The sequence below is a fragment of the Fomitiporia mediterranea genome (genome assembly GCF_000271605.1).
Source record: "Fomitiporia mediterranea MF3/22 unplaced genomic scaffold FOMMEscaffold_14, whole genome shotgun sequence".
In the NCBI taxonomy this organism is placed as follows: domain Eukaryota; kingdom Fungi; phylum Basidiomycota; class Agaricomycetes; order Hymenochaetales; family Hymenochaetaceae; genus Fomitiporia; species Fomitiporia mediterranea.
This window is the reverse complement of record NW_006760399.1, coordinates 421,281-442,311: the sequence shown is the minus strand read 5'-3', so window position 1 is coordinate 442,311 and position 21,031 is coordinate 421,281. Positions and strand designations below refer to the sequence as shown.

Here is a 21,031-nt window from a genome sequence, read left to right as displayed (position 1 = left end):
TTGAGCCGCGTTATGAAATTGCAATAATGAAGGTCGCGAAATCGTAAGTAGAGTACAACTGTGAATATACAACTAGAAGATCGTAAGGCGTCATGGTCGCTCGTCATCCCGATGGAGAGGTGGAAGCGGGTGAGAAGGTGCAGACGTGGACATACGCGTAGGTGACGTGTCGGGATGGCCGATTAAGGGAAGAAGACGCTGCTGTGCAAGAAGAGGAGTTCGTTCGTTCGATGTGCTAGGCGATGCAGGTTCTGAGTTTACCGGCTCAGTAGGAAGGGGTTCGAGATGATGATATGGGTGTGAAGGTTGAGTTACGTCCGCTTTGCACACAGGACACTGTGAAAATGGAGCAGGTCAGTAAACCCAGTGTCATGATTGAGTAGGAAGCATCACAAACCAGCTTCTTTCGATGAATGAGCCACTCATCCACTTCGTCGAGGTGGAAAATATGCTTGCAAGGTAAAACGCGTACACGATCTCCCTTAGCAAAATCATTCAGGCATATTGCACATTCCGTCTGTGCATCGAACCAGGGCGGGTTGACAGACTCAGTTTCCGCGCCTTCGTCGTCCCGAGATGTAGATGGTGGACATTGCCCCTGTTGGCCGGCCAGTTCTAGTATTGTGTCCAAATCACCTCCACATTCCAAATCCGTATCTGCGCTTAATTTGGCAGAGGGAACCGGACCTTCGTGTTTCTCCCAGCCCGATCCGGTCCACACCCGCCAGGGCAGTCGGTTGACGACGTCCTCCGGCGCGCGCTCCCGTTGTTCGGCACGAGCAGCCCGGATGCGGTGGATGAGCAGGGTAGTGAGGGTCAATGCGGAAGGTAAAAGGAGCAAGACAATGAATGTTAAGATAGGTCTAATAAAAGGTTAAATCCCCTTATGTCTTCAGAGTTCAAAAAGAATTGCATACGAATACCACTCCCAAGAGGCGTAGTCTGCGGTTATCTGTAAGGACACAGTTTTAATCCCGGACGTTGATGTGTTGGAGGAAGCAATTAGATTTGATAGACGCGAATAATCGGAGAATTTAATGTAAGTCGAGGGTATCTTCACATCCGAAGAGTCACCTGTAGGGAGAAGCATAAATAGTTCTGAAAGATGGGGAGACAAGAAAAGAGGTTGAAGTCTTCAGAAACGGTCGGAAAGCGACGTACTTTGACTGTACATATTCACAAGTACATCTGGATTACCGGTGACCGCTGGGTCGTCGCCACCGACAATGACGGCTTTTGCACCAAATCGTTGTGCCTCTCGTACCTAATGCATTTCTCAGAATAAAAAATAAATAGAAGGGGTTACTAACATACCTTAGCGACAAAGGAGCAATTACCGCGCTGCACAATTGCGATCCAACTTTCCTCTGGCTCTGGCATATGGTTCCCAGAAGGACAGAGTTTAGGGCAGCCCAAGTTGGGTTCAAGGTTCCATATTGGAATTTTATCGTTTTCTTCTTCGTCGCAGCTCATGGTGAAAGCGTTCATAGGGATACCGTAACCATTAACCGCGTCTTCGATCATGCGACCAAACGAGGCAGGTCGGGAAACGAAGCTGACAGGTGGCGAGCGATCCACGACAGACACTGTGTTATCTGCACCCCATGCCCATCCCCAGAGCCAACTGCTGTCGGCACTTGCAGTGTTGACTCGACGAAACCAGCTTGTTGAAATAGGGCTGTTCCCGGAATAAGCATAGACAGGAGGCGTGATATTATCGGTCGTTGCGGTGAAGAAGACAGCCATGACGAATGGTAGCCTGCATAGTCTCCATCGTCTGGAGATGGCGGTGGCCATGAAGCAAAGAGAGATCGATGCACTTCGAGTCGGTGGACTCCGGGTCCCGTAAATCTGACTCTGGTGTCACTTTAGTCCGCCAAGGTGAAGGTCCATGGTCATGCGACGAAAATCCTGGCACGTGATGCAGTCCTAATAAATTATGTAACCCATTCATTTAGATTTTTCATTTCCTTCCCATTCAATCTCCTTAATCCTCACAGAGTCGAAAGGAATGGGAAACAAAACGTCTCCCTCGTACACGCAGTCTTTGATAGTGAGGACAGATACTTTACTAAATAAACGGGCTAGGTTTGATACATCGACAGGCGGGAGGCGTTGCAGGCACCTCCGTCGACTTGCTCTTCTATCCGATAGATACAGTCAAGACACGACTTCAATCTGCGCAAGGATTCATTTCAGCTGGAGGATTTCGAGGAATTTACAAGGGTGTCGGAAGTGTAATCATCGGGAGTGCCCCAGGTGGTATGTCGATGTTTAATATCAAGAGACAATCTTCTCTGAGGTCAAATAACTTAGCTGCCGTCTTTTTCTCGACCTATGATACCCTCAAGCGTATCTCACCATTGCATGAAAAGCATGCGGCTGTGACCCACATGGTCTCAGCATCCGTAGCCGAAGTCGTACGTTCTACCACCTTTCGTGATTTCTTTTTCCTGTGTCAATTTACCTAGACATAGGCTAGGCTGCATGTTTAATCCGCGTACCGACAGAAGTTGTGAAGAGCAGAGCCCAAACTTCGGCGGAAGGCAAAGCTCTGGGTTCTTCGCTCACAGCCGCACGATACATCTTAGTGCACGACGGCCTTTCTGGGTATTATCGCGGATTTGGGTCGACCATCATGCGCGAGGTACGAGGTCGTTTCATCATAATCAATCAATCAATTTATTTCGTTGATCGGCGTAGATCCCGTTCACTTCCATCCAATTCCCATTATACGAGTTCTTCAAAATGGAATCTGCTCGTGCGTTAGGTCGAGACTCGTTAGGCGCACATGAAGCCGCCGTGTGCGGCAGCATCGCTGGTGGTATCGCCGCAGCCCTCACAACGCCCCTTGATGTCGTCAAAACTCGAACAATGCTTGATCTTCGAGTATGTTCTCTTCATTTCTCTGGTTAATTGCGTTTAAAGGTGACCACCCGTATTTGCTCTCGTTTCTAGAAAATATCCTCAATGGATACACCATCCTTTTTGGCTCGCTTCAAAGACATTTACGTGAAAGAGGGTATTAAGGCGCTATTCGCCGGTGTTGTGCCTCGGACACTTTGGATCTCAGCAGGTGGCGCTGTCTTCCTTGGAGCGTACGAATGGACTGTACAGAGCCTAATGGACGTAAACGGACGTTTACACAAATGAACCTATACATTCTATCTACACCCTCTTTAATAATAATACAGCATTTCATAGACTAATAGAGGGAAAATGTTTTTGCTCTGCTTAACTCGGATTTATCGCACTTACTGCAACCCCGAATTGCAAGAATAGAACGAGACTCGCAAAAAGCTTTTATGAAAGGTCAGCAGACATGTATTCGGTTGGCAAAATCCGGTCAACAGGACATCACTGCCAGCGGATATTCGTAACTGAGGCACTGTGAACAGCCACATACCATTATGAGTAAGTCAGGCGTCTCATGTCCTGAGATTATTGGCATGGCTAACTCTACAAATGAGAAAGATTTGCTATGTGTGCCTGAAAATGGCATTTCTGCACAGGGATAAACAAATGATGCTTGAGGACAGAGTAAAAGCTTCTATCTGTGATATAGAGCGTGGTATCAGTGCAAGGCGAGTATGTGGGCTATATGCATCATAAGAAGACTGGCACTGCCTTGTGACCGCAGTTATGCAGGCCAAACGCATTGATAGCAAGAATGCCTTCAAATGGGCCAAAGCAGCTGCTACAAGATGATTTTACCTGTCTCAATAATTAGTGAATGATAAATTATTCTTGAATACTTAGGCAGCTGTTGAAGAGAAGCCAGACTTGCCATTCACTTATTCCTTGGCAAATCGTCTAAGCATTGACGTGAGAGATCCTTGCTTACGTTAGATTTGGACGATGTCCTAAGTCCTTAGCCTGTGGCGATGGTCGTCCATCATCACAGCCTTTGAACGTGTTCCGAGCGTGTACAGCATAGTATATAGGATCATACACCATTGTCATTCCCTTTCCTTCTCTTCTCTCTTATTCTCTATTACTTGTCCAACCAATTTCTACTTCACCTCTCTGAACTATTAAACACAATAATTGTATGTCCATGTCCTATCGACATTGGAAAAGAATAACCTCTCAATAAAGATTGTATAGATCCATTTGCACTGCAAAGCATCTCAACACACTCCTGGCACCAACACTACGTCGTTTAGGTAATCCTATATACTATGCAAAAGCCAATGCTCAGGCATGGGGCGATTAAGGTCTTGCAGAAGCCTTCTGGTAGGTCTAATTGCAGTCACTTTAATTTTTGTTTCAAATAAAATAAAAATATAGGTTGGAAGAAGGATAAGGCTCTCTGGTACTCGAGACTCGCAGCAATTCGGCGTCGCAACCGCCTGTTACACTCGTCATACCGTATTCGCTGTTCGCAAGCAAAATCTCGGGCATATCAGAACTTGGCCTACAAATGCTGGGAACACTTCCAGGCATGTGGGAAACGGGAAGAATTGGACGAGACTATCGCCCTTCAACGCTCTGCGCTATGCTTTCTCCCAGACGGGCATTGTGATTTTTCAGATGAGCTGCATCGCCTCGCGCTTTATCTAGGCAAACGATATGACCGATGGCGGAGGATGGAGGACTTGGAGGAAGCCATTGCGCTGGACCGTGCTGCTCTGACTCTTCGTCCTGAGGGCCATCCGGATCGATCTCTTTCATTGGAGAACCTAGCACTTTCTCTGTACAACAGGTATAAGCAAAGCAGACGGTCAGAGGACCTCGAAGAATCAATCGAACTGTGTCGTGCTGCTCTGACTCTTCGTCCTGAGGGTCATCCGGATCGATCTCTTTCATTGGACAATCTAGCACTTTCCCTGCAGGACAGATATCAGCAAGGCAGACAGTCAGAGGATCTCGAAGAATCAATCAAACTATACCGTGCTGCTCTAATTCTTCGTCCTGAGGGCCATCCGGATCGGTATCATTCAATAGAGAATCTAGCATATTCCCTGTACGACAGATATGAGCAAAGTAGACAGGTGGAGGACCTCGAAGAGGTGATCATACTGCACCGTGCTGCTCTGATTTTTCGTCCTGAGGGTCATCCAGATCGATCTCTTTCAATGGAGCATCTGGCAATTTCCCTGCAGGACAGATATCAGCAAAACAGACAGTTGGAGGATCTCGAAGAATCGATCGAACTGCACCGTGCTACGCTGACTCTTCTTCCTGAGGGCCACCTAGATCGGTCTCATTCATTGGGCAGTCTAGCAAATTCCCTGTTCAACAGATATGAGCAAAGCGGACGATCGGAGGACCTTGAAGAATTGATCGAACTGTACCGCGCTACGCTGATTCTTCAGCCTGAGGGCCACCCGGATCGGTCTCATTCATTGAGCAGTCTAGCAGGTTTCCTGCATGACAGACACAAGCATGGTGGTCAATCCATGGATCTTGAGGAAGCAGTCAAAATGTTCCGTGCTGCTCTGCCTCTTCTTCCCGAAAGTCATCCGGATCGATCTCAATCACTGAACGGTCTAGCAAATTCCCTGGACACTAGATACAAGCAAAGTGGTCGGTCCGAGGATCTTGAAGAAGCGATCGAAATGCATCGTGCTGCCCTGCTGCTTCGCCCTGAGGGTCACCCAGATCGGTTTAATTCATTAGGCGATCTAGCAGTATCCTTGTACTATAGATACAGACAAACCAATCGGCCAGAGGACCTTGAAGAAATGATTGAACTGGAGCGTGCTGCTTTGTTCCTTTGCACTGAGGGTCATCCTAACCAGTGGGTTTCATTGACCAATCTGGCATCGTATCTGGGAACCAGATACCAGCGAGACGGACGGTCAGAGGACATTGAGGAATCGATCCAACTGCACCGACATGCTCTGACTCTTAATCTTGAGGATCATCCGGGTCGGCCTTACTCATTGGCCAATCTAGCAACTGCCTTGCGTGCTAGATTCAAACGAAGCAAACAGCCGGAAGACATTGAAGAATCGATCAAAATGAGCCGCACTGCTCTGACTCTTCTCTCCGAGGGTGATCAAATTCTGTCTCATTCACTGGACAATCTCGCACGTTCCCTGTACGAGAGATACACGTACAGCCCTCAATTAGACACCCTCGAAGAATCGATCGGGTTGCACCATGCAGCTCTCAATCTCTGTCACGAAGGTCATCCGGAACATGCATACTCGTTACACAGGCTCACGCATCCGTTGTTCTCTCTATTCGAAAAGCTCGGAGATAAGGACAATTTTGAGGAGTGTATGCGATTGCTAGAAGAGGCAGCGGGTCATGCATTCTCCAGTTCATTGGATCGTCTGGAGGCCGCGCAACGATGGACATATCTCGCACGATCACATGATCACCATACTGCTCTTCAAGCGTACACTCAAGCAATTTCGCTCTTGCAACGAACTCTTATTGTCAATCCTACTCTTCACGCGCGACATGACTTTCTTGTTAGAAACAATGAATTTAGATCTTTTGCCTCAGCAGCTGCCTCATATGCCATAGAGAAGAACAAACCTGGCCAGGCCGTCGAACTGTTGGAGCAGGGAAGGGCGTTGCTTTGGTCACAGATGCGTGGATTCAGGACTCCTCTTGACCAGCTTGCAGAAGTAAATAAAGAGCTCGTCGACAGCTTTCGATCCGTTAGTCGTCAACTGGAGGATCTCGCAACATCTTCTGAGACCCCACACGCCAGCTTTATTGTTTCCTTTTCGCAAAACGTACGAGCTGGAGAGAAAGACTTCGACAAATTGTTGGTACGTCAGCGCAAGCTCACGGAAGAGCAGGAGAGGCTGGTAGAGAGGATACGACGAATACCCGGATTTGAAAATTTCCTCATGGGTGTGCCATTCAAAACGCTGCGACTTTCGGCTTCAGAGGGTCCCGTCATCGTGGTAAATCATTGCGAATATCGATCCGATGCTCTCATTGTTCTCTCCCAGGAGGATTGTCCGACTGTCTGTGTTCCGATGGACTCGAATTTCTATCGTGATAGTACTGATTTGTGCAAGAACCTCCTAGAAACACGCAAAAACTATGGGGCTGACTCGTTGGAATATGATAGGATCCTCCGTCACACGATGGAGGTGTTGTGGAACAGAATGGTTTCTAAAGTTGTCAACAAGCTCAAGGAGCTCGGGATTGCAGAAGGATCACGTATTTGGTGGTGTCCGACATCTGTGCTAACTTCACTTCCCTTCCATGCTGCAGGTCCGTTCAAGGATGCAGACGGTAATACAAAGTATCTGCTGGACATATACGTCTCGTCATATACTCCGACACTCGGAGCGCTCATTAAGGCACGATCAGGTGACAATTTTGAAGAACCAACAGTGCTTGTTATCGGGGATGACTCACTTTCTTCGGCTAGAGGGGAAATTCGTAACATCCGAAATTGTGGCATAAGCACTAATCTACTCCTCAAGACAGCATCTCGTGGTGCAGTGATTAGAGCACTTAGGAAAACAGCATGGGTCCACTTTGTTTGCCACGGGAACTTAGATTCAAAGCCTTTCGAGTCTTCCTTCAAACTCCCTGTTCTCGAGCAGGGCCTGGAGCAAGATCGCAGGCAGAACCAGAAGTTGACTTTACTCGATATCATCCAAGCCGATCTTCCAAACGCAGAGTTCGCATACCTTTCTGCCTGTCACACTGCCGAACAACCTCATGATAGCGCGCATGATGAAGTACTTCACCTGGCTGCAGCAATGCAGTTCTCTGGGTTCCGGAGTGTCATTGGATCAATGTGGGAGTTCCTTGATAAAGACGGACCCTTTATGGCCAGGACAATTTATGAGCATATGTGGGAGTGTGGTGAGGGTGAGGCGAGGCATAAGCGGGCGGCTGCGGGACTTTGCAAAGCAGCTATAGAGCTGAGAGCGTTACCTGATGTTCAGACTGAGAGATGGGTTAACTTGGTTCACATTGGGGCTTGATGTGCACCTCATAACTTAGGTTATGTACAGAAACACATTTGTTATCATCTTGTATGTTGAAATCTATATGATATACAGTTGCTGTACTGTTTGCCTTGATGATTCAAGGGTCAAAACAAGTTTGGGGTGAACTTTACTGACTTGACCTCCTGAATGAAGTAAAGCAGAAGAATGGATTTATATTAATATAAATAATTAAAATGGCCGTACAGTAGAATGTGCAGTATGTATTTCAGAGTGAACAATGCATGCACCCTACATCTTGCGCATCACTAGAATCCAGTCATCCTCAACATCTCAAACGCGACACGTCAACTCCCCACTAACAATCGCAATCGTCGCCCCAAGGCACCAACCTAACTCCGTATCCTCAATCTTCTTCTCAACTCTCACACCTCTCTCAGCAGGGAACTCATACCCCAATCTCAACAACGCGTGCATGAAAGTTAAATCTAAACACCAATCTGGATGACCTTCGAGTTCTTCTTGCAGTTTGCTTTTCGATGATGAAGGGGAGGAGGAGGAGACGAAGGATGAGCCCCAGGGAGTTTTTGACCACCCTGCAGGGCCTTCGCATACGTTGCGAGCGAGTAAGGCGATGTCGTTTACTGTTAATTGTTCTGCGGGTTGTTCTGAAAAAGAGGTAGGGAAGAAGGGAGCGAGACGGTCGTAGAAATAGGAGGAGAGGAGGATGTCTCCTTTCGCAAAGGTCTCGAGGATGGGGGGTTGGTAGACACCGTTGAAGGAGCATGGTTTGGTTTGGCAAATACTATAAGCTCAATAAGTCAGAGTGAAATACTAAAACAGTAAAATAAGAAGGGGCGACTTACGCGTCCTTAGCCATAACGAGCTCTACAAAGCGATTGCATGCCTCGAACGAACCAATATCCTTTCCGGACATGGAGACCCTTCGCATTCTCCAATCAGGCGTGTTTGAGCTTAATTCGACGATTCGTGACGAGCCCTTGTACAAGCACGGATTCGGAATCGCTTCTTCGGGATCTGGATTTTCTGGCCTAGTGGCCTTGTTCAACGTAGACATGAACTCCACAAGCCAATGTACGCTCTTCCTTGCGTTCAAAAATCCGTATCCGATGTGCGAGTGTTGATATAAGATATGTTTCTTCCCTCCAAGCGATAACTCATACTTGTGTTCTCCATCGACGAAGTGCGTAGCATTTTCAAAGTCAGGTTCGAACACAATTTGAGATAAGCCACGTGCGAGATTGAGAACGGCGTATGAATGTGTGTTGGCTGGTGAATCTGCGCGGATCGTGTTGAGGAGATAGTTGGCTGTGATCCACGTGTAGACGCCCGCATCGCTTCTATCCATAATGACCACGCCATCCTTCTCCACGACAGGAAATGGATACTTTTCTTCTAGTCGGTGACGCACAGCTGAAAGGATTTTAACGCTCTTGTCAGCACCGAGGAGGCGGAACCCAGCAGTGGCTTTGACAGCAACAGGTGTACAGCTTTGTAGAGACTTTGGAACAACAGCAACAGCCTCGTCGAGTAAGAAATCCAAACTCTCCGCTGCACCGAGCGGATCAAGATTGTACATGTACAAGCTCAGTGCTCTTCCGGTCATTTTGAACACTTCGTATTCATACGTTGGTGAAGGGCCACAGTTGTTGAATTTATAAATATGGATGCGCGACCCGGTCGCGCCTGCGTCAATCACGAGTGCGTATTGGACGAGCGGAGCATCCAATTTGTAAGGATGAGTGCAATAAACTGTTTTGAGCGGATCCGGATCTTCAGCTGAAGAGTGGGGAACTGAGCTGGGAATGTCTGCTGTTGGTTTGTGATTTGGCTCGTGATCGTAGAGCTTTTCAGGTGCGGTGACGGTCGTTTCATCATCGTTTGGTGGAGGCGGCCTTGTTGGTCTTCCCCATGCTATTCACTTTTTAAAATACCAATCAAATTGAATGCGTAAAGATAACTTACTCGGAAATTTAATAGTATCAACTATCGACTCTCTTATCTCCCTCGGACCGAGAGCCCACACGAGCCCAATTGCCATACACGACATAATCACGAATTTCTTCCAGCCAAACCGAGCTCGCCTCGGTGTATCATCCACATCGACGCGTTTATATCCGTCACTAGCTTTAACTGTTGGGAGAATGCTGCTCATTGTGAAAGGATGTGTAGTCTGTCTCTGAGTGCACCTGTTTCAGGAGATGAGGTGTCACTTTTTGAATTAGGATTCGGATTTTGAGTATGGGGAAGCTGAAGTAGTAGTGCTGTGGCCAAGAGAGTGCCTTTGAGAGATGGAAGACAAGTGAGTGTTGTGCACAAAAGAGTGATTGCTCATGAAATGGTTGCCAGCATATTAGTATGATGAGACGGTGATGCGAGTGAGCGTGGAAAGCAGACAGTTGATGCATCATTTCAATTGATCTGCCTCTCCTTGTAATAGATTATTAGATACAGTCAAGACTCGACCTCAATCCGCCTAGGGTGTCACGTTTTCGGATGACGACCTGTATTTGTTCTCGTTTCTAGAAATTGTCGTCAACAAACGGACCTTCCCTTTTTGCCCGCTTCAAAGACGCCTACGTGAGGGAGGGCATCAGGGCGCTTTTCGCTTGCGTTGTGCCTCGAACACTTTGCATATCGGCTGGCGGGGTCGTCTTCCTCGAGGCGTACGAACAGACTGTACAGAGCCTGATAGACGTAAACGGATGTTTACATGAATGGGCCTATACGCTCTATCTACCCTTTTATTGCACCATTTTATAGACTAATAGAGTAAAATTTCTTCACTTGGATCAGTTCTCTTACTGCAATCACGAATTGTGGGAAAAGGACGAGACTCACAAAATAGCCTTTATGAAAACAGACAACGGATGAGGTCTTCTTTGTGTGCATAATGGAAATACAGATTGGTTTGTGTATGCAAAATAGTACAGACGTATAGTAACAAATATCTGATCACAGTAAGATACAAACAATTTCATACTTATCAAATTAAGTGCAAGGCTACAAAGTAGACAAGATAAACAAGGACTGATTTAACACAAGCTAAATGTGAGCAGATCTCCAATTAATGTATAACATTACATATGAAGATAACTGTCCTCCTCAATCACATACTACTATACTCTAGTGTTCATACTGTTTGAGACCAGGCACTGTATCTTTATTTCCCATTTAATAACGGTGGAAAATCAATGTTTTCAATTTTAACTATACAAATCACTTAGAGTGTGTATTCAACACGGAAAAAAATCTCATGCTTGGATCTCATCAGGTTAATCCATCAGAATTAAGCAGAAATTAGTAGTAAAGGATGACTTCCAGATTACCAAAAATAATTAAAACAACGGTGATATAATGAAATGTGCAGAATGTATTCCAAAGAACAACAAACAATACGTCTGGTCCGATCCACTTCAACCCAACCTAATGCACCTCAAACCCGACACGTCAACTCCCCACCAACAATCGCAATCGTCGCTCCAAGACACCACCCCAACTCCGTATCCTCAATCTTCTTCTCAACTCTCACACCTCTCTCAGCAGGGAACTCATACCCCAACCTCAACAACGCATGCATGAAAGTCAGATCCAAACACCATTCCGGTCGACCTTCCAATTCTTCTTGTAGTTCACTTTTCTCTGACGAAGAGGAAGAGGAAGAGGAAGAAGGAGGGACGAAGGATGAGCCCCAGGTTGTTTTTGACCACCCTGCTGGGCCTTGGCAGACGTCACGAGCGAGTGAGGCGATGGTGTTTACTGTTAGTTGTTCTTGTAGTTGTTCTGGAAGTGTTGACGGGGGGAAGAAGGGAGCGAGACGGTCGTAGAAGTAGGATAGGAGGAGGACGTTGCCTTTTGCGAAGGTTTCGAGGATCGAGGGTTGGTAGACGCCGTTGAAGGAGCATGGCTTTGTTTGGCAGATACTGCAGGAGCAATAAGTTTGAGTTAGATTGTAATAATGAACTCGAGGGGTCCCAGATGACTTACGCATCCTTGGCCATGACGAGCTCCACCACGCGATTACAAGCTTCAAACGAACCGATATCCTTACCAGCCATAGTAACATTCCGCTTTTCCTCACCACTCGACGTTGCATCCAGTTCGACAATCCGTGACGAACCCTTGTACAAACACGGATTCGGAATTTCCTCTTCTGGATCTGGATGTTCTGCTCCAGGATCCTTGTTGAACGTAGACATGAACTCTACAAGACGGTGTATGCTCTTCCTTGCGCTCATCAATCCATATCCAAGGTACGAATGCTGATATAAGATATGCTTCTTTCCACCGAACGTTAACTCGTATTTATGTTCCCCATCAACGAAGTGTGTAGCATCTTCAAAGTCCGGTTCGAACACGATTTGCGTTGAACCTCCACCGAGATCGAGAACGGCGTATGAATGAGTGTTGGCAGGTGAGTCGGCGCGGATGGTGTTGAGGAGGTAATTGGCAGTGATCCATGCATAGACGCCTTCATCGCTTCCGTCCATAATCACCACGCCGTCCTTCTCCACCACAGCAAACGGATACTTTTCTTCTAATCGGTGGCGCACACTCGCGAGAATTTCGTTACTCTCATCAGCACCGAGAAGACGTAACCCAGCAGTAGCTTTAACAGCAACAGGTGTACAGCTCTGCAAAGATTTGGGTACGACAGCAACAGCTTCGTCCAATAAAATATCCAAACTCTCCGCTGCACCGAGTGGGTCACCTTTGTACGAGCTCAGTCCTGGTTTAGTCATTTTGAATACCTCGTATTCATATGCTGGTGAAGGTCCGCAGTTGTTGAATTTATAAATATGGATACGTGAACCTGTTGAACCTGCATCGATCATGAGTGCGTATTGGACGAGCTTGGCGTCGGGGTCGTATGGGCGTTTGCAGTAGACGGTTTTCAACGGATCTGGATCTTCGGCTGGAGAGTGGGGAGTTGAGGTCGGACGGGAGGAAGAAACTGGCTTGTGGTCGTAGAGGTCTTCAGGTGTTCCGACGGTTTTGTCATCGTTTGGAGGAGGAGGTCGAGTTGGTCGCCCCCATGCTATTCACTAATAAGAACACATAAGAAAGGAAGTATCGAGGTAACTCACTCGGAGACTTAATGGTATCAACAATCGACTCTCTCCTCTCCCTCGGTCCAAAAGCCCATACCAGCCCAATTACGATACACGAAACGATCGCAAACTTCTTCCAGCCGAACCGGACTCTTTTCGGTCTATCGTCCACGTCGACGCGTTTGTATCCGCTATTGGTGGATACTCTAGGGAGGATGCTGCTCATCGTAAAGGGGTATGTAGAAGCAGTAGGAGTAGAAGGAGTAGTAGTTCTTGTTCGTTTGCGTGTGGGACTTGATTCAGGAGATGAGGTGTCACTTTTCGTCGAATTCGACTTTGCCTTATCTTCTGATTTTGATTTTGAGGTGGTGCTGTCGTGACCAAAGGAACGTCTCTGAGAGATAGAAGACGAGTGGGCGTTGTGAGGGTAAGAGCGATTGCTCATGAAATGGTCGCTAGCATGAAGAAGGTACTGCGACCGGAGACCGTGAATGAGCGTGGAAAGCAAGGCGATGCGATGGCCGTGTCAACTTAACTCTGTCTTTTTAGGCATCATTCACTCATCTGTGCTGATGCTCTAAAATGTCTGCTTATACTGATTCAAAGTGTATGGAGGCTCATAGTATTTCGATTTGTTATTTGTAAAACAACCGTAATTGTTTGTGAGTTCTGTGATTTCCTATTCCATTTTACCGGCCTAACGAGCGCGGTGACACAGGCCAAGCGAGGACGCCGAATAGCCTTGCATAGTAACAACAATACAGCGCCCACAAGAACTCAAGGACTTAGGACATCGCCGAAGCACTGATGTTTGTTGCAGCGGCCTATTAGCCTGAATATAAAAGCCACGACGTGAAATGTCCTTAGGCACTAACGATGTTCTCACTATTGAGGGGCCGGCTCTCAAAACATTCACGAGCACTCAATCAACCCGAAGCAAGCTCAAGCACAACTTTCGAGTCAGACGAGGCTCCTCCGGAATGGGCACCCGCTGACGAGCCTTCGCGTGATTTTGGTCTATTTTACGACGCACCGAAACACGAGTACGAAGCAGCTGAGGATTTCTGCGATACCCATCCTCCTAATCCTCCGCGTTTCCTACCCTCAGCAGACGTCGATCGAATTCGTGAGGAGGGGTGTAAAGCGTGGACGCTCGTCCCGCCTTCGTTATCTCGATTTAAGGGTAGTATAAGGGAAGTGAGGAGTAATAGGAAGGGGCAGCCGAAGGTGATTGAGCTGCATACGGAGGCTGGATGTGGAGATTCGTGTGTTATGAGTAACTATCCGATTATGGCTGGGTTGTATGATATCCAAGGGAAGGAGGGTATTTATTATGAGGTTACAATTCTGCAAATGGAGGGACTCGTCGCCATCGGTGAGTAAAGCCTTGAGCATCTGATTCTGCATCCCTTCGGTCTCCCTGAGATGGCTCGCCACATGTACTTACTCGAGCATTCTCATCGCTGTTGAGGTACCGCCTGTCTTCCCTACCCCGAGTACCGTTTCCCCGGCTGGAACCGCCTAAGCGCAGGCCTCCATCTCGATGACTTTCAAAAATTCTTCGAAGACCCAAACGGTGGACGTCCATACGACCCTCGGCTCACATCCATCTCACCGGGTGACACCATCGGATGCGGATATATCTTCAGCACAGGTACAATATTCTTCACCTACAACGGTGAAAGACTAGCAGATGCATTTCGCGGGGTGTATTTACCGCGGACTGCACACGACGTGTATGCTGCGATAGGTGTCGGTGGACCCGGGCCGAGTCGCCTGAGGGTTAATTTTGGTGGAGACGATGAAGAGCATCTATTTCGGTGGCTGCCTGGGAGAGAATGGAGTTGGTTGGTGGACGGACATGTTGGGAGACTCGCAGGGAGTGCTGCGGACGAAGATGAACTGCCCAGTTATTCGAGATACCAGCATTATTAGCATTTATCTAGTGGATTTAAGTGTACTTTTATGTTACATATTTTATTCCTATTCTATGTGTATATTTATTGTAATTCTTGGCACGGATGTACGATATGCATTTGTTTTTACCCTGTGACTTGTGGCTGGTGTCCGAAGCTCCATTCGGCTTAGACTCCGGAACAACAGTCCTTCGCTTCGTGCCACACTCACGATCACATTCATTCTAGATGGCAAACAAATACAGTCCATCTCCCGACGACTCCTGAATGCGTCCAAGCAGTCGACTATCCCCTACTCGCCACTGACAAGCATCTCTCGGGTCCTTGGCCGCAATAATGTCTGGCCAGTTCTCTAGATCCGTCATCTCTCTTGCCAGCTCGGCGACGCACTTGCATAGGAGGGCTGCAGAGCAGCAGGTCAGCTATACCTTCTACTCAATTGATTAGGAGGTTTAATATGCTGATCGGCTTTTCTTTTTACTTTTCTTTTAAAAAAATGGTCTGTAGGGAGGTTTGTTGAGTGGAGTGGACCCGACGCAGTTCACAAGCGCTGATCCCATACGACTATGGATCGTTCAAGTCGGTGAGCATCTTCAATGATGATAGACCAACGAACAACTGCTAATGCTGACACGACTTGCAGGCATCATCGTGTTAACTGCACAGCTCCTTAGCGTCGGGTTAAAGCGCCTCAAAGAACCCAAAGTCATCTCGGAGGTCCTCGGTGGCATCCTGCTTGGTCCAACGGCATTTGGCCGCATCCCAGGCTTCACGCAACACATCTTCCCAGCGGAATCCATCCCCTATCTCTCCCTCGTCGCCAACATCGGTCTCGTTCTCTTTCTTTTTCTCGTCGGGCTCGAAATCGAAACAGCAGTAATCAAGAAAAATGCACGTTACTCGATGCCAATCGCCCTCGCTGGGATGGTGCTTCCATTTGGTCTTGGAGCGGCACTAGCTTTACCAATATACCATCGATATATCAACGAGGATGAGGTTTCGTATACCCATTTCATGCTGTTTACTGGCGTTGCCTTTTCTATCACTGCCTTTCCCGTACTTTGTCGGATCCTCACTGAGCTGAAGCTCATTGATACGACTGTTGGTATCGTGGTCCTTTCTGCGGGCGTTGGGAACGACATCATCGGATGGACCCTTCTTGCGCTCTCTGTTGCACTCGTCAACGCCGCGTCTGGTCTTTCGGCACTTTGGATTTTATTGACGGCAGTGGCATGGACGTTATTCTTGCTTATCCCCGTAAAACGCGCGTTCAAATGGTTCGCCCAGCGTACAGGGTCCATAGAGAACGGCCCGACAATGAGCTTCATGACTGCCACGATCCTTATGACCTTTGCATCCGCGTTTTTCACCGATATTATTGGTGTACATGCTATCTTTGGTGAGAATTAATCTCGTCGTATCTATTAGTAGAACTTCTTTTGATACGCGTGTTTGACCAGGTGGTTTCTTGGCTGGGTTGGTTGTACCCCGTGAAGGTGGGCTGGCGATTTTGTTGACCGAGAAGCTTGAGGATATGGTTTCGATCATCTTCCTTCCTCTAGTAAGCAAGCACGTTGCTACATATCTCCTAATCGTGGATAATTGACCAAGTCTGGTAGTATTTTACGCTTTCTGGACTGTCGACAAATCTAGGTCTGTTGGATGATGGTATTACTTGGGGATACACGATTGCAATTTGTTGTCTTGCGTACTTTGGCAAGTTCGGAGGATGTTCTGTCGCTGCTAAACTTTGCGGATTCAAGTGGAGAGAAGCGAGTACGATTGGGTCTCTCATGAGTTGCAAGGGGTAAGGATTTCCAACACACAAAATGCATTGTTTCGAGACTGAGTATATGCATTCATTCTAGACTTGTTGAGCTTATCGTCCTAAATATCGGTTTAAATGCCGGGATCCTAACTCAGGTATGTGGTATTTTAAACATATGCAGATGTACAAACCGCTTATAACATTATTCGGAGTATAGAGAGTCTTCTCGATGTTTGTCTTTGAGGCGTTAGTCTTGACGTGCCTTACTACGCCTGTCGTTCAAGTTTTATATCCTCCAAGCAGAAGAACACGAGCCGTTGTAGCAGGCCCAGATTACCTAGCGACGGGAGAAGAAAATGGACCAGTGGTTCGTCCGAGTACAGAAAAAGGGGATGACGTATGGAAGACACGATTCACCGTTGTTCTTGATAGCCTCGAACATCTTCCCGGGATGATGGCACTCACGCAACTCATTCACCCTCCTCCTGGCGGATATGATAACGAGAAAGAAAGGGAGAAAGAGGAGGAAGGGTTGGAGAGGAGGGGAAGTTCGTCAGGAAGTTCAATTTCTCGTCGACCTGGAGCAAAGTCGAACGTTGTTATTGACGCTTTAAGGCTTATCGAACTCTCAGATCGTACGTCGGCTGTGATGAAGTCGACTTCGATGGCCGAACATCTCATTCATACGGATCCGTTACTTAACGTATTCAAGACCTTCGGCGAGCTGAACGATCTGAGCATCTCGTCTTCGATTTCGGTTGTCACTTTTAGCGACCTTGCCTCCCGCGTAGCAGACCGTGCTCGAGATCTTGGTTCGCAGCTTGTCTTAGTTCCTTGGCTTCCGCCTTCCGCTCCAATGGCTACAAGTCCTACCGAGGCTCCTCCAACACCCGCAGCTCCCGTAACACCCTTCTTAAACCCGTTCGACATGCTCTTCCGAACGCAAACAAGCGAGAAATCCGCCTCTGTCGTCCACTCCCATTTTATCCGCGCAGTCTTCGCACAATGTCAAACGGACGTCGCGCTGTACGTCGATCGGACTATGCCCTCGTCCTCGGACTATTTTGGTGTAACTCCCACTACGGACGTGCATAGTAATCGATTTGGGAGCAAGCATCATATTTTGCTGCCGTTCTTTGGTGGACCTGATGACCGACTTGCATTGGAGTTTGTGGTGCAGCTGTGTGCGAATCGGAAGATTAGTGCGACTGTTGTGAGGATGACGAAAAGTGAGACTGGGGCGGAGGTTACGAGGACGGGGGAGGAACTTGTGGGGAGGCCCGAGCCTGTGCACTCGCATTCGTTCGTGCATCGTCATGGACATGATCATGGTGGTAATACGACGGGTGAAGAGGATAAGGATGCTGCTGCCGCTGCGGCGAATATTAGGGCGAATGCTGTTACTATTGGATCTGTACGCCTTTGTTCATCGCTTCTTTTTTCACAATGCTAATAACTGTTTTCAATCTGCTGTTTAGATGACTGGAATACCAGATACAGTCTATGGTGCATTCACAACTCAAACGCGCTTACAATCCGAAACGGCTGACAGCCTCGTCTGGGCACGTTACGCCTCTCCTTCACCTACCTCCGAACCCCTCCCAGAACGCGTCACAGACGCACTCCAGCGCGTTTCCTTCCGCGAACAAGTCTCTCCTACACCTCTACACTCACTCATCGACGTAGTGACTTCGCAACTTACGCGAGCGAACTCGCATGGTAGGAGACTTGTTGTTGTGTTGGGGAGGTCGAGGAGGTTAGCTGTGGAAGATCATACGAAGGAGTTGAGGAAGCTGGTTGAGGAGATGCATGGAGGTGGGAGCGTTGGTGGGGAGGTGAGGAAGACAATTGGGGATGTTGCGAGTGCGCTTGTGGTTAGTGGGTGTGATGTTGGGATTGTGGTTATGCAGGCTGCGAATCGGAGTGTGGAGGCGTAGAGTGACGGTAGAGGGTTTACTTTACAGATATACCTTGACTTTGCGATCTTGCGACTTTGCAACGTACATTTCAACATGTACATACATGCCTGCATACATTCATACATTGCGACATGACATGACGATCTTATATATTATATTCTTTGTACACACCTTCTCTGTATCTCTTGTATTGGCATACTACTTTGTATCTGACGTGCATAAAATGTATATCACTGTGGCATTTGTCATTTCCATTGTAAACCTGTACGAGTCGAAGACGTTGATGTATTATTATTGAGAGAGAAAATTTATACTGTACCCATCTGTACAGGCACAACCGTAACACTAACGCTTGAAAAGTTGTGTTGCCTAGAGTAACGCAAACGGAAGGCCTAGGTGGCTTTCTATAAAATTGTTAATAATTATAATACTAGTTAAATGTTAATATTTTCTAATTAACCAAAATAGCCTTTATTTAGAAGTAAAGAGATGGTTTGTACTTTCCTCCTTCAAGTTAGACTTTTCTTCTGCTTCACTCAATAATGGTAATATAAGGCTCATCACCAAATCAAACACGAAAATGTATTGGAATTTACTGCTAAGACATATATTTTTTACATATTGTGGATCCTTATATTTGCTTATAAAGTCTACATGTAAATATATTGCCTTGTCAGACTCTGTACGTTTTGGTGATACCTATTTATAAATTACTAAGCAGCAAGGTTGCCTGGACCTTACTGTGTAACACACAAACCTGGGATGGCTGCTGGTTGTTTACCTGTAACACAGCAGCTTATATGCTGTCAGATCTGGGAGAATATTTCTGAGTTGTTTACTGGTCAAGAAAGGTTGTGCCTGTACAGATGGGCAAAGTATGCATTTGCGTAACGTGATCAGCCGGCCAAATAAGGCCAAACTTACAGTAACACAGTATACGTAAGCCCTAAATCTTGACACAGCTGCAACGTGATACTTTGGATGCAAGTAGGGACCTGAATGGATTGGCAAATCCACGGATCCACACCGTGGATAGTTTATTCCCACGGATACCGTACCACGGTAAACATTCCCACGGTAACCGTGGATTTTTGTGCATCCACAGCACTAATCAGCACTGCTCCGTTTGGCAGGCTGACAAAAGATATTGCCTTTGTAGAGTAGTGTCAATCATTACAAGAGTCTCACCTGACTTGTTTTCATTTACATAATTTTGTATGTAATCAATTTCAACATACACCCGGAAAAAAAATAAAAAATAACTCCAATTATATTTACATTTTCCCACCTGAATAATACTTATTATTATTGATGTATAGTGTATATTCTTATGAGTTACATGTGAATTAAGTGTAAAAAAGCAAAGTAGGAATTGTTACAAAAAAAAAGACAAGTACTAGCAGTGTGTAGCCAAGTATTTTTACGGTGTCGTGGTACACCGTGGTTACCGTGGGAATTTTATCCACGGTAAAGCTGATCCACGGTGTGGATCACGGATAGCACGGATGGTAACCATTTCGGTCCCTAGATGCAAGCATGGCCCTCTTATCACATCGCAGCTGAGCAGCAGGTCAGTTATCATTTCTACTTGCAATCAATTAGGAGACTGTTTTTATTGGCTTTATTGTACTTTTCTTTTTTTATTATTAAAAATCGTATGTAGGGAGGTTTGTTGGTCGGGGTCAATGCAACGCAGTTCGCAGACGAGGATCCCATACGATTATGGATCGTTCAAATTGGTGAGCGCGTCCAATGATTAAAATCCAACAGTCAGCTAACTGATACTAGGTGACTTCAATTAATTGGCAAGGAGCACTTGCAGGACAGTTGGAAAATTTTGGGGTGGCTCGGCAAAGTGGACGTACCTTAATATATACCAAATAGAGATGTAAATCCGTGCAACTCTCTGCAAGTGTCTGCAAGTGCTCGAACCCACTGTTGGCACTTGCAGACGCGTCAGAGTTTGAAATAAAGAAATGTCTGACTACAACCCAACAAAATTCATGAGTAACGTGACATGGGCATTAAATGTCAATCTCTGCAAGTCCAGCTCTTCAATTTTGGGAGACTTGCATAACTCTTGGCATCTTACTCTAAATTGCCAAAGCCCTTCTGCAAGTCTCTCTGCCAATTAATTGAAGTTGCCTACTACAACCAGAGATGTACGATGCTTTATCATTTGTTTCAGCCCTCGTCCCGCGTCGAAAGCTCCTTTCGGCTTAGACCCTGGAACAACAGACAAATCCAGTCTCTCTCCCGACGACTCCTGAATGTGTACAAGCACTGGGTCAGTTTTCTAGATCAGTTATTTTTAGTCTTGCGAGCTTGGTGAGCAGCTCTCATAGGAGGGCTGCGGAGCAGTAGGTCGGCTATTTTCTTCTGCATCAATTAAGATACGTCGACAAGCTGTGTGACTCACGTGATGTAACCTTACCTTCCTAATGCAGCCTCCACAATGAGCACGAAACTCGTCCATCCAGAG

General features: G+C 46.8%; 7 protein-coding genes across 7 annotated transcripts; 4 read left to right on the top strand and 3 right to left on the bottom strand.

Annotated features, from left to right (window-relative positions):
* Nucleotides 1-90: 90 nt before the first annotated feature.
* On the bottom strand, nucleotides 91-1,746 carry FOMMEDRAFT_95273 (uncharacterized protein; the record flags this gene model as incomplete). Its single annotated transcript, XM_007270663.1, has 5 exons — nucleotides 91-336; nucleotides 398-863; nucleotides 918-1,074; nucleotides 1,162-1,264; nucleotides 1,315-1,746. The coding sequence occupies 5 exons, from the start codon at nucleotides 1,744-1,746 to the stop codon at nucleotides 91-93; spliced, it is 1,404 nt and encodes a 467-aa protein (XP_007270725.1).
* A 262-nt stretch (nucleotides 1,747-2,008) lies between these two features.
* Nucleotides 2,009-3,293, top strand: FOMMEDRAFT_113505 (mitochondrial carrier; the record flags this gene model as incomplete). The annotated part of the gene is made up of 6 exons (XM_007270734.1): nucleotides 2,009-2,053; nucleotides 2,106-2,262; nucleotides 2,317-2,420; nucleotides 2,483-2,647; nucleotides 2,704-2,889; nucleotides 2,959-3,293. 6 exons carry the CDS (start codon nucleotides 2,012-2,014, stop codon nucleotides 3,151-3,153), a joined length of 849 nt encoding a protein of 282 aa, XP_007270796.1. The 3' UTR covers nucleotides 3,154-3,293.
* A 1,098-nt stretch (nucleotides 3,294-4,391) lies between these two features.
* On the top strand, nucleotides 4,392-7,910 carry FOMMEDRAFT_94828 (uncharacterized protein; the record flags this gene model as incomplete). Its single annotated transcript, XM_007270643.1, has 2 exons — nucleotides 4,392-6,677; nucleotides 6,747-7,910. Coding segments are annotated over 2 exons (3,450 nt in total), but the record flags the coding sequence as incomplete, so codon positions are not given.
* Nucleotides 7,911-8,207: 297 nt separating this feature from the next.
* Nucleotides 8,208-10,187, bottom strand: FOMMEDRAFT_170727 (uncharacterized protein; the record flags this gene model as incomplete). The annotated part of the gene is made up of 3 exons (XM_007270733.1): nucleotides 9,861-10,187; nucleotides 8,741-9,809; nucleotides 8,208-8,679 (listed from the first exon to the last, which is right to left on the bottom strand). The coding sequence occupies exons 1-3, from the start codon at nucleotides 10,048-10,050 to the stop codon at nucleotides 8,208-8,210; spliced, it is 1,731 nt and encodes a 576-aa protein (XP_007270795.1). The 5' UTR covers nucleotides 10,051-10,187.
* A 1,144-nt stretch (nucleotides 10,188-11,331) lies between these two features.
* Nucleotides 11,332-13,172, bottom strand: FOMMEDRAFT_31496 (uncharacterized protein; the record flags this gene model as incomplete). Its single annotated transcript, XM_007270618.1, has 3 exons — nucleotides 11,332-11,818; nucleotides 11,883-12,933; nucleotides 12,983-13,172. The coding sequence occupies 3 exons, from the start codon at nucleotides 13,170-13,172 to the stop codon at nucleotides 11,332-11,334; spliced, it is 1,728 nt and encodes a 575-aa protein (XP_007270680.1).
* Nucleotides 13,173-13,918: 746 nt separating this feature from the next.
* On the top strand, nucleotides 13,919-14,863 carry FOMMEDRAFT_52589 (uncharacterized protein; the record flags this gene model as incomplete). The annotated part of the gene is made up of 2 exons (XM_007270635.1): nucleotides 13,919-14,321; nucleotides 14,418-14,863. Coding segments are annotated over 2 exons (849 nt in total), but the record flags the coding sequence as incomplete, so codon positions are not given.
* Nucleotides 14,864-15,139: 276 nt separating this feature from the next.
* FOMMEDRAFT_113492 (uncharacterized protein) lies at nucleotides 15,140-18,744 on the top strand. The gene is made up of 8 exons (XM_007270732.1): nucleotides 15,140-15,279; nucleotides 15,370-15,445; nucleotides 15,506-16,261; nucleotides 16,323-16,423; nucleotides 16,482-16,669; nucleotides 16,731-16,785; nucleotides 16,848-18,044; nucleotides 18,109-18,744. Exons 1-8 carry the CDS (start codon nucleotides 15,199-15,201, stop codon nucleotides 18,565-18,567), a joined length of 2,913 nt encoding a protein of 970 aa, XP_007270794.1. The 5' UTR covers nucleotides 15,140-15,198; the 3' UTR covers nucleotides 18,568-18,744.
* The last annotated feature ends 2,287 nt before the right edge of the window (nucleotides 18,745-21,031 follow it).

Excerpts from the sequence above, each read along its gene's own strand:
- FOMMEDRAFT_113492 (XM_007270732.1), top strand. The coding sequence starts at position 15,199 with ATGTCTGGCCAGTTCTCTAGATCCGTCATCTCTCTTGCCAGCTCGGCG. Across the intron at positions 16,424-16,481 it reads CGATCATCTTCCTTCCTCTA|TATTTTACGCTTTCTGGACT; the intron begins GTAAGCAAGCAC and ends CAAGTCTGGTAG. Across the intron at positions 18,045-18,108 it reads ATGCTGTTACTATTGGATCT|ATGACTGGAATACCAGATAC; the intron begins GTACGCCTTTGT and ends TCTGCTGTTTAG.